The 12,103-nt window shown below is 48.5% G+C and overlaps 1 protein-coding gene across 10 annotated transcripts in view; it reads left to right on the plus strand.

Annotated features, from left to right (window-relative positions):
- luzp1 (leucine zipper protein 1) overlaps window positions 1-12,103 on the plus strand; it is a 199,329-nt gene that overhangs the window by 136,971 nt on the left and 50,255 nt on the right. For all 10 annotated transcript variants that reach the window (XM_063035122.1, XM_063035120.1, XM_063035119.1 and 7 more), the window contains one exon: window positions 7,419-10,596. In XM_063035122.1, the coding sequence (XP_062891192.1) occupies window positions 7,660-10,596 (2,937 nt within the window). In that variant the 5' untranslated portion in view covers window positions 7,419-7,659. The remainder of the gene's footprint in view (window positions 1-7,418; window positions 10,597-12,103) is intronic.

A 12,103-nucleotide genomic window follows, 5' to 3' on the forward strand; every position in this document is an offset into this window, starting at 1 on the left:
TCTCAATAAAAATTTCCTGCCTTCTCCCCGTAACTTTTGACACCCTTTCTAAACGCTACTATGGACCTGACGCACGCTATTCAAGTGTTACCAGTGTCAGAGCAAGGAGTCAATAGAGACTGCACGTTGGAGCAAACAATCACAAATCCTAGGAGATGGAGAAGATGGAGAGCAAAGGCCATTCAGGAAGTGGTGGGTTGCGGACCACAACCCCACCTTAGAGATTTGATTGGGATGGTACTTTAACACAGGAGGAAAGCCCCCAGTTCTGTCAGTTAGTCATAGAAAAGTACAGCACAGGAACAGGCCCTTCAGCCCATCTAGTGCATCCAAACCATTTAAACTGCCCACTCCCATTGGAAGACAGAAAACAAGTACAGAACTCCTGCTACTAAGGAAGCTGGGTGACATCAGATGGCAGGCGCAACATGGACATCAAAAGAAGAATAGGGATGGCAAAAGACACCTTTATGAGAATGAAGACTATACTGACCAACAGTAAACTAGGCATGACAACCCGCCTCAGAGCACTGAAATGTTACATTTATCCAGTTATGTTATGTGGCTCAGAATGTTGGACAATATCTAGTAACATGAGGAAACAAATTGAAGCAGCAGAGATGTGGTTTTTTAGAAGGATGCGAAGAATATCATGGACAAAACGAATATCTAACGAGGATGTCATGAACAGAGCAAGCACAAAATGAGTAATAATGTATGAGATCATGAAAAGGCAACGTAACTTCATTGGACATGTGATTAGGAAAGAGGAGTTAGAATGCACGGTAATTATGGGAAAGATTGAAGGGAAGAAAGCAAGAGGAAGACAAAGACAAATGATGATGGAGACAGCAGCCAGAGAACTGGAAATGAATACCAATGAATTGATCCACTTGACCCAAAACAGGAGTGTGTGGGCCATGGCAGTCAAAGCTCAAACTGGGCTCGGCGCCTGATGATGATGATGGTGATGATGACTCCCATTGACCTGCACCAGGATCATAGCCCTTCATACGCCTACCATCCATGTCCCTATCCAAACTTCTCTCAAACGTTGAAATCGAGCTCGCGTGCACCACTAGTGCTGGCAGCTCACACCACCCTGTGAGTGAAGAAGTTTCCCCTCATGTTCCCCTTGAACTTTTCACTTTTCACCCTTAAGCCATGACCTGGAAGTGTCGTCCCACCCAACCTCAGTGGAAAAAGCCTGCTTGCATTTACCTTATCTATACCCCTCATTATTTTGTAAACCTCTTTCAAATCTCCTCTCAGTCTTCTGCATTCTGGTTGGCCGGATTTGATATTTAAAATCAATTCCCCCTCCTGGAAGCTTTGGATTTGATCCCAACCCACTGAGATGAAATGGCAGGGAAGGGGACGAGTCTGTTCCATCTCCCATTTTGGGTCTGTTGACCGCTTGGGATGTCCTCCCAGCTGCCAAGATTCCTGCGTGTGAGTTAAGGCACATACTTGCTGATCTGATAGTGCGGTATTTTTAATCTTGAGAAACAGCTGGCAATAGACTGCAAGGCTCTAATTCTGGTACAACTCCTCCCCTCGCCCCTCCCAACCACCTTCCCCAAAATTCACCACCAGAAGTAAGGCCAACTTTGGATCAGTCCAACTGGTTCAATTCCAAGCACGGGATTAAATAGCTTCCGCTCAAAGCCAAAGTTCAAACGTGGCAGCTTTAAATTGTTAATTTCACACCATGTGTTGACTCTCAGGGCGAGAACAATGTTCGCTGTCACTTTAACCTCAGTAATTACAAGCGTGTTCATTACTACTGCACTGGACATTATTCAATGCAAAGTAAGATGGCTGCCTTGAGGACTGCCTCATCTTCCCATCGGTGTTTGTACAGTCTAGTGGGATGAGAACAGGGTGGTAAATCTGTGGAATTTTTTTGCCACAGGCAGCTGTGGAGGCTGGGTACAATAAGGCAGAGGTTGATAGGTTCTTGATTAGTCAGGGTGTGAAAGGTTACAGGGAGAAGACAAGAGAATGGGGTTGAGCGGGAAAATGGATCAGACATGATGAAATGGTGGTGCAGACTTGATGGGCTGAATGGCCTAATTCTGCTCCAATGATATATGATCTTATCTATGTGACTTAATTTTGTAGTTGTTCTGTAAACTGAGGGATAGCTGACATCTTGCACTGAGCTGAGGGGTTTGCCACTGACTGCGGGGCAGAAAGCACTGAGGTTCAAAGTAAATTCTATTATCAAAGTACCTATATGTCACCATATAATACGACCCTGAGATTCATCTTGCTGTGGGCATACTCAGTAAATCTGTAGAATACTAACTATAACAGGATCAATGAAAGATCAACCAGAGTGCAGAAGACAACAATCTGTGCAAATGCAAATATAAATAAATCGCAATAAATAACGAGAACATGAGATAAAAGAGTCCTTAAAGTGAGATAATTGGTTGTGGGAACTTCTTGATGGGATAGGTAAGTGAGTGTAGTTATCGCCTATTGTTCAAGGTCCTGATGGTTGAGGGGTAGTAACTGCTCTTAACCTCTGCCTTAAATATACCCAATGGCTTGCATTGGCAGGTAAGCAACTACATGTGGAGTCATAAAATGAGATCTGCGTGCAGCTGGGATTCATTTCTCTCTGAAGCAGCATTTCATCCAGGGGGAAACTGGCTCACAGATGATCAATCAGCTACCAGAGCTCGGCGTTCGAATCTACTTTTCTAGAGACTCCTGTCCTATACTTTGACAGCCAGGGCAGCAACAATTGGATCCTGTAAACTAGCAAATTCAGGTTCCAATACAGATTTATTTCTCACAAGTAATTGACACAGACAGATAGTTGAGTTGTTTGCGTTAACAGCCAGCACATGCAAGGCAGACTCAAAGTTCAAAATACATTTAATATCAAAGTATGTATACATTATTCAACCTTGAGATTCATCTCCCTACTGGCAGCCACCAAACAAAGAAACCCCAGAAGAACCCATTTGAAAGAAAAGACCATCAACACCCAATATGCAGAGAGGGAGAGAGAGGGAAAAAAATCTCAAATTGTGCAAACAGTAAAGGTAAGCAAATAGCTTCAGAAGTGGAGTTTTACCAAAGACACCAAGCCAGACATCACTGCAGCTACAGCAGGCCACAGCCGCGGTTCACCTCGAAGCCAAGTAAACATTGCAAGATCACAGGCGCGAAGCCGGGTGTCACTGCAGCCAGCACTGCAGTTCAGTGTGGAGCCGCGGATCAGCGAACAGATCTGGCCTTCGCCTCTGGTCCCGATGCCCTGGCCTGGCGTTTAAATCGTCCAAACATCAGGTTGTTCCTCAGGACTGGCCCCCACCACCAGGACTCGGCCCATACCCGACCCCTCCGATTCAGCCTGGCATAAAGAGTTATGCTTCTGATTATTCAATGATTGGCTGGGTGCCTACGGAGGAGACAGATGTGTTACGGGCGACCTGGTAGCGTCGTAGTAAGCGCAGCGCTTTACGGCATCAGCAATCTCCAATCAGGGTTCAATACCTGCTGTGGTCTGTAAGGAATTTGTACGTTTTCTATAAGACTGTTGGGGGAGGGGGGTTCCTTCCACGTTATTTCCGAAGAACTATGAGTTAAGGCTGGTAAGCTGTTGGCACTGGAATTGTGGTGATATTTGCGGGCTGCCCCCAGCATATCTGCGGACTGTGTTGGTTGTTGACACAAAAGACACAATTCACTCTACATGTGGCAAAGAAAGCTAGTTGTTAAGCACTTTAAGCAACACACACAAAATGCTGGTGGAATGCAACAGGCCAGACAGCATCCATAGGAAGGAGCGCAATCGACGTTTCGGGTGTGTTGCTTGAATTTCCGGCATCTGCAGATTTCCTCGTGTTTGCGTGTTAAGCACTTTAATCTGCTTCAAATTACGGACATTATTTGAATTCTGACTATGCTGGAACTGAAAGCAGATCCGTGACTGCGCCATATCAGAATCAGCACTGTGTCTTCTTTGACGTGAGGTTTGTTGTTTCGTGGCAGTATGACTTATAACTTGCAGAATAAATACATAATGCAAAAATAAAAGAAATAATGATGGAGTGTTTGCAGGTGGTGGGGTGGGGATACGTCTGTACCAGAGGAGGTGTAAGGCGCTCCTTCCCTCCGCTGGCCTGCAGGTCACCCTTGGGCAAGGTGTAGCACCTGTTTAGCCCCCCCCTGATCAGGGTCACGTGAAACCAGGGGAGAAGGTGGTGGATGGTCGTATGAGCAGCTGATGCACATCACAAGTCCTCCACCTCCCGCCCAGAGAACAAATTGCAGAAAAATAATAGGTGGAGGAAAATAGGAAATAGGAGTGGTACTAATGGGATGTTTCTGAGATGGGCGTGAACAATGTCCTACAAAAATATTAAATATAAGTATATTGGCTGACAGACTTGAGTGGAGCACCAACACAGAGGCTGTGTACAAGAAGGGCCAGAGCTGCCTCTACTTCCTGAGGAGACTGAGGTCCTTTGGAGTCTGCAGGCCTCTCCTTCACGTGTTCCACCACTCTGTTGTCACCAGAACAACCTTCTATGCGGTGGTGTGCTGGGGCAATGACATCAACACAGGTGATGCCAACAGGCTCAATAAACCGATTAGAAAGGCTGGTTCAGTTATAGGCGTCAGAATGGACACACTGGAGGCTGTGGTAGAACAAAGGACTCTACAGAAAATCCTGGCAATTCTGGACAATGGTTCTCACCCTCAGCATGCCACCTTGGCTGAACAGAGGAGCACTTTTAGTAATAGACTAAGACAACTGCTCCGCTTCAAAGAGTGCTATATGAGGTCACTCTTACCCTTGGCCATTAGGCTCTATAAAGAGTCAACCTATAGCCGGGGAAGTGATGACCCTCTCCCATTAGACTGTTTGAAGTAACTTATTTTTTTATTCTTTCTAATTCTCTTATAATATTTATAGATCTGTGCACTTGTAATCTACTGTGACACTGTAGATTTCCTTTGGCATCAATATCTCTCTATTGTTAAGCAGGAGTCTGTGGTGGTGTACAGAAATTCCTAAGATGGTACAAGGGCTTGGTGATCTGGAAAGGATAGAATCATGGAAAAGCACAGCACAGAAACAGTCCATTCATTCCATCTAGTCCGTGCTAACCCATTAGACTGCCTACTCTCAGAGATTTTTGTATTGGGACCATTGACCTCCATACCCCTCCCATCCATGTACCTATCCAAACTCTCTTAAATGTTGAAATGGAGCTTGCGTGGACCACTCACACTGGCTGCTTGTTCCACACTCTGAGGACCCTCTGAGTGAAGGAGTTTTCACTTCTGGGGGAAACCGGTGACATAAAATATAAGAAGGTTGTGGCATAAGCATGCAGCAAGGATAACAATGGAGTACTGTAATTGGATTAAATATTTAACTGAGACATGTTGGCCTCTACACACGTTTGGCAACTTACTGTGGGGGTGACGAACCGTGCCCTCCAAGACAAATAAAAAAACACACACACACACACACACACACACACACTTGAAAGCCCGTGTAAAAGGTGAGTTCCTCCCACGTGTAGGAGGCCCAGCGGATTCAATCGGCCGCGCACATACGTGCCACGTCCTCACAATTGATCCGATAAGGTTCAGAAGTCAAAACTAGATCCAAAAGGAAATGTAGAAAAGGGGGTCCAGCAGGACAATTGTTTTTGTGTGTGTGTGTGTGTGTGTGTGTGTGTGTGTGTGTGTGTGTGTGTGGCGGGGTGGGGGCAGTGCATGTAATTTTCTGTCTCAGTGGGAGTTGAAGATCCACATCCCCTTGCTTAATGGTATTGGTCCATGGTATAAAAGAAGTTTGGGAACCCCTGAACACAAACACAGATAAGGATACGCCGTGGAAAGCAATAGAGGGTCTGCTTCTAGGGTCCATGCGGGGTGGAAGCGTGGATGCCAGTATATATCCATTGGGCTGAATGGCCTCCCTCTATGCTGTAGATACAGTATAATACCGAATTCCAATCATACTGATGTGCATCACAATGAACTTTAATAATTCTTGAGCTTTTATTGTATGTTTTTTTTTCCAATAAGTAACACAATTTTGTCAGGTAACATAAACCTCATTTAAGGAAAATATGCTGCAGGTTTTGATTGTTACACGTAGTTGAATACAGGAAATATATTCATCTACAAAGATATTTTCGAACCCAGCATCCTTTACTCTTTCATTCCAGATCAGGCTTTAGAACATAGTCATAGAAAAGTACAGCACAGAAACAGGCCTTTTGGCCCATCTTAGTCCACGCCAAGCCATTTAGATTATGAGGACACACAGTCCTCTTTTATTGTCATTTAGTAATGCATGCATTAAATGATATAATATTCCATTTAAACTGCCTACTCCCATTGATCTGCACCCGGACCATAGCCGTCCATACCCCTACCATCCACGTACCCACCCAAGCGTCTCTTAAACATTGAAAACATTGACACGATGACTTAACCTGGGAGTTCTCAGGATCCATGATTGTAAATTTGCTGGAAATGGTATAGACTGTTTATTGAAAACAGAACAGTACAGCACAGGAATTAGCCCTTGGGCCCACGATGTTGTGCCAAAATAAACTAGCAATTAAACCCTAACTAAAGTAATTCCCTACACAATATCCATATTCCTCCATATGCCTGTCTAAGAGTCAGTTAAACACCTCCATCATATTTGTCCCCACTTCCACCTGTGGCAGCATGTTCCAGATACCAGCCACTCGGTATAAAACAAAACCGGCCTCGTGAACCTCTTGCTCTCTCCATAGATCAGTTGTTCCCAACCTGTGGTCCACGAACCCCTTGCTTAATGGTATTGGTCCATGGCGTGTAAAAGGTTGGATGATACCAACCTTTAGACGATATCATCTAGTATTAGACATTTCAGCCTTGGGAGAAAGAAACTGTCTGCTCTGTCTGTGTCTCTCATAACCTTATAAACCTCTATCACAGGGGTTCCCAACCTGGGGTTCACGGACCTCTTGCTTAATGGTGTTGGTCCATGGCAAAAAATAAAAGGGCTGGGTAGCCCTGCTCTATCAGGTCTCACCTCGGCCTCCACTGCTCCAGAAACAAAAACAACCCAAGTTTGCCCAGTCCCACCTTGAGTACATGCCTTCTAATTCAGGCAGCATCCTGGTAAACCTTCTGCACTCCCTCCAAAGCCTCCACATCCTTCCCATAACTGGGAGTGACCAGAACCGAATGCACTCTGGATGTGGCACTAGCCAGTGATTTATAAAGTTGCAACATAACTTCCTGGAGGAAATTGGTAAAAGTTTGTCTTTCTCAGGACTATGTTAAGAAAAGTTGCTCCTGACCCAAGTAAAATCCAATTAACAAAAACTCTTTGCAGTGCCTTGACAAGAATTCTGAAGTATCTTTTTTTCTCTTTACAGGTTAAAATGCTTTTGATGCTACAAGAAGCTTTTCAGACTCAAAGGCAAAAAAGGTTTGGAACAAGACAAGTGAAAATTGTGCTGGCGCCATTTTCAACACTTGAGATATAAAACCCAGTCAGGAGAGGCAACCGATAAATGCCCAAAGAAGGGGGGAAAGGCTTTTGGACAGAGAGATAAGTTATTTTGCAACCTAGCTAATCCCTCCCCAATCTGAACTTGGCCTTTTAAAGGGAGAGTAATGACTGACATGATGAACCTCAAGGAGACGTCAACTCGCCAGCTGAGGCTTAAGCTGGCCAGCTTGGCGCGGCGGGTGGATGAACTGGAGGAAGCCACCCGAAGCCTCCATCGGATGGAGGATGAGATTATGGACCTGCAGGACAAGGTCATTCAGGGCGAGGGCAGCAACTCCAGCCTCCTGTCCGAGGTGGACGTCCTGCGCAAGCGCGTCCTCGCCATCGAGGGGAAGGACGAGGAGGTGCGGAAGGCCGAGGACATGTGCAGGAACCTGAAGGAGAAGCTGGAGGCAGAGGTCAAGCTGAGCAAGGACCTCAAAGAGGAGATTGAGAAGCTGCAGGACAGGATGGCAGAGCTGGAAAAGCTGGAGGAGGCATTTAACAGGAGCAAATCGGACTGCACTCAGCTGGGCCTGAGCCTGAACGAGGAGAAAAACCTGACCAGGAAGCTGACGTCCGAGCTGGAGCTGCTCCGCGGCAGGGTGAAGGAGCTGGAGTCCTCCGAGAACCGACTCGACAAAACAGAAAAATCCATAATCGAGGAGCTGGAGAAGTTAAAATCTCTAACGGTCGTCTTAGCCGAGGAGAGGAAGAGCATGAATGAAACACTGCAAGAGAACGAGCAAGTTATACAGGACCTGACAATGAAATTGGAAATGAATAACAGATTAAACACGGTGGATCAAAGCAAGAACTCCTCGAACCTCCGGGCAAACGTCAATGAGAAGACATACGGTTATACAGGGGACCGAGGTGATCTCAGGATAGAGGAGAAAATGACCTCTGGCCTCTCTTCCAAAGGAACCTTAGGAAAGGGGGGGTTGGACGCTCTGACTATAACACACAACGTTGAGCTCAGAAACAAGGAGACTCAGGGAGGCCAAGAGGACAACAAAGTTAAGGAACTCACTCAAGAGATAGAAAGATTGAAGAAACGCCTCACCTTCCTCGAGATGGTGGAGGAGGACCTGAAGAAGACGGAGGCAAAGCACAACGAGCTGCAGGAGAAGTACCTGAACGAGCAGTCGCTCGCCAAGCTGCTGGGCAGCCAGATCGAGGAGATGAAGCAGCAGATGTCGAGGGAGAAAGCCCCGAGGAACGGCGAGACCCCACAGCAGGAGGTGCGCGTCAGGTCCCGGCAGGACAAACCAAAGTACAAGGGCGTCGCAGCGGAGCCGCAGGTCCCGAAAGAGAAACCTCAGGAGGTTTCATCACAGCCAAGGTCCCAGAGGGAGAAACCGAGGAACCGAGACTTGTTACTGGAGGACAGCAGCACAGTAAAGAGCTACAGACGTCCTCTCAGTCCCAGTACTGGTAGACGCTTTCAGCGGTCGTCTTCGAACCCAAGGGTCACGCCTGGTGAGAAGAAAACCGAGGAGAAGGCTTCTGCACCCTGCTCCGAACAGAAAGATCAGGAGCTGCACTCAGAGAAAGTCAGGAAGATGAGGGAGCCTCCGTCTGTGCTGAGTCGCTACCCTCCCGCGGCCAACGAGTCCAACGTGAAGAGACCCTGGGGCGCTCAGAGTAAGCAGAGCGTAAATGGACCCAAGAGCAAACTGGATAGAGATGATGGGGAGCTGGAGCAATCTTCCCTTTCAGACAGACAGAGAAAAACGCCAAGTTATTCAGAAGTTTCCGAGAATGAGAAATCGGCGTGTCAGAATGACGTTAATGGCTCGGGTGAACAGCTGTTATCCACAAGTGCTCCCCCTGCCCTTCAGAATGGAATGATGGCCCCCTACAGGAATCACTCGGCCTCCCCGCCTTCCCTCAGCGAAGCCAAGAACTCCTTCGTGGTTGAGTTTGAGGTGCCCCTGGCCACCGACCACGAACCCGCGCCGGCAAAGCCGGCGGAGAAGCCGCTGTCCAACCCAGGGGCTGTGCCAGGAGGCTCGCCGACGACAACGAGGCCCCGGCGGTCGAAGTACCTGCATTCCTCGAGGTCCCAGGACCTGGGGCTGGAGTACACCGCCGTGAAGTGTTGCCCGGTGGAAGACCCCCTGAGGTACAAGCGCGTGGAAGCGGCCGTGGCGGAAGACGCTGCCGCGAGCCAGAGGGCGGGCCCAGAGCTGAAGAGGGTGTGCAGCCCTCGCGAAGGCCTGAGGTCCAAAGCTGTCATTAAGCCGGCTATCATCGCCATCGACAAGAAGGAAGTGATGATGGCGGGGGGGGAGGCGGGCGCAGGGGAGCAGCGGCTCTCTCCCAGAGCGGTGCCAAATAAAGTAACCAGCAGCATTATGATACTTCCGTCGGAGCTGTCGTCTCAGAGGGGTAGCAGTGCCGCGGTGCCAAAGGAGAAACATACCTGCACTAGCAACATCACCATCGGCGCCGGTGACGGGTCCATTCAGAGGAGTAACATCAGCATCCCGTACGAGATATCCATCTGCCGGAGCGATATCACAATGAAGCACATGGAGTCGGACAGCAGCGAAGAGGACGAGACGGAGTCCGTGTCCGGGCTCTCTGTCAGCAGTGGGGTCACGGTGAGGTCTTCCGAGACGGCAGACGACGATGGCGTCTGCAACAGCATCGCCTCCTACCGGTCGAGGAGGAGCCGGCTGGAGACGAGGAACGCCGCTGCCGCGGACCCAGCGGAAAGGAGCGCCTGGAGGAGCGGCCGCGCGGAGTCCCTGAGCGAGCCCGCCAGGCAGGAGGGGGACCTGGGCCTGGACTACTCCCGGCTGGCCTCCCGCAGGGCCAGCCACCAGGGCAGCACGGGCGAGACGGCCGAGCGCCGCAGCAGCGGGGCCGCGTCCGAGGGGCTGGCCGCGAGGCCGAGCAATGGCTCGCATGCTTTGGACACCGCGGAGTCCCGGAGGTGCATCGCGACAGATCCCAGCCGGAGTTACGTCAGCGTGACGGAAACAGTTACCCGAAGGAAGCAGACCGTTTCAGTAGCGTCCAAGGTGGCCGACTGGAACAACAGCTGTTCTCAGGTAAGTCCGCTTCACAATGCCGTGCCTTTATAACAAGATGTTGGGTGATACCTCTCCACTCTCATAAGAACATAAGAAATATGAGCAGGAGTAGGCCATCTGAGCCAGTGAGCCTGCTCTGCCATTCAGTAAGATCATGGCTGATCTGCCCTTTTCCCCAAAACCCTTAATTCCCTTACTATGCAAAAATCTATCCAACCTTATCTTAAATATACTTACTGAGGTAGCCTCCACTGCTTCATCGTGCAGAGAATTCCACAGATTCACCACTCTCTGGGAAAAGCAGCTCCTCCTCATCTCCGTCCTAAATCTACTCCCCTGAATCTTGAGGCCATGCCCCCTAGTTCTAGTCTCACCTACCAGTGGAAACAACTTTCCTGCCTCTATTTTGTCCATCCCTTTCATAATTTTATATGTTTCTGTAAGATCTCCTCTCATTCTTCTGAATTCCAGCAAGTACAATCCCAGGTGACTCAGTCTCTCCTCATGGTCTAACCCCCTCATCTCTGGAATCAACCTGGTAAGCCTCCTCCGCACCACCTCCAAGGCCAGTATATCCTTCTTCAAGTATATAAGGAGACAGAGAAACATAGAAAACCTACAGCACAATACAGGCCCTTCAGCCCACAAAGCTGGGCTGAACATGTCCTTACCTTAGAAATTACCTAGGGTTGCCGATAGCCCTCTGTTTTTCTGAGCTCCATGTACCTGTCCAGGAGTCTCTTAAAAGACCCTATTGTATCATAGGAATTGCTGTCTATGTGTCTTTCTTATCAACTTGTCCCTCCCCACTAATCTCCCTCGTGGCACTTATTCCTGCTAGCATGACCTGCCCATACACCTCCTCCCTCACCTCCATTCAGGTGAGGCAACAGTACACCTGTGAGGCGATGGGGTCGTCCATTGTGTCCACTGCTTCCGGTGAGATCCAACACAGATTGGGAAGCCTCTTTATCGAGGACTTTTGCTCTGTCTGCCACAAAACACAGGATCTCCCCTTTCAATTCTACTTCCCTTCTGTTCCGTTCTAACACCAGAACTGGGAGATGACCTCCTGTACTCCCACAGTGAGGCCAAGCTCAAGTTGGAGCAGCAGCGTCTCATATTCCCCCTGGGTAGCCTCCAACCCCGATGGCACGAGCATCGATTCCTCTCACTTGAGATCATCAAAAGTCCCGCAGCTTCGTGGCGGGGCGTCGAAGTTCAATTCTGACGTCACCTGTAAGGAGTCTGTATATCCTCCCCATGGAAAGTGTGGATTTTCTCTGGGTCCTCCCACAGTCCAAAGACGTACCGGTTTCGTAGGTTATATCGGTCATTGTAAATTGTCCTGTGATTAGGCTCGGGTTAAATTGGGGGTCTCTGGGCAGTGAGGCTCGAAGGGCCTGTTCTATGCTTTCCCCTTAATAAAAGTAAATAAAAAATCTTAAAAAATGAAACAATGTATCTCCCCCTTTCCCTCCTTGTCCATTCCCCATTCTGGTTAACCTCCCTGTGTCATAGACAG

Source organism: Mobula hypostoma, chromosome 28 (assembly GCF_963921235.1).
Source record: "Mobula hypostoma chromosome 28, sMobHyp1.1, whole genome shotgun sequence".
NCBI classification, from domain to species: Eukaryota; Metazoa; Chordata; class Chondrichthyes; order Myliobatiformes; family Myliobatidae; genus Mobula; species Mobula hypostoma.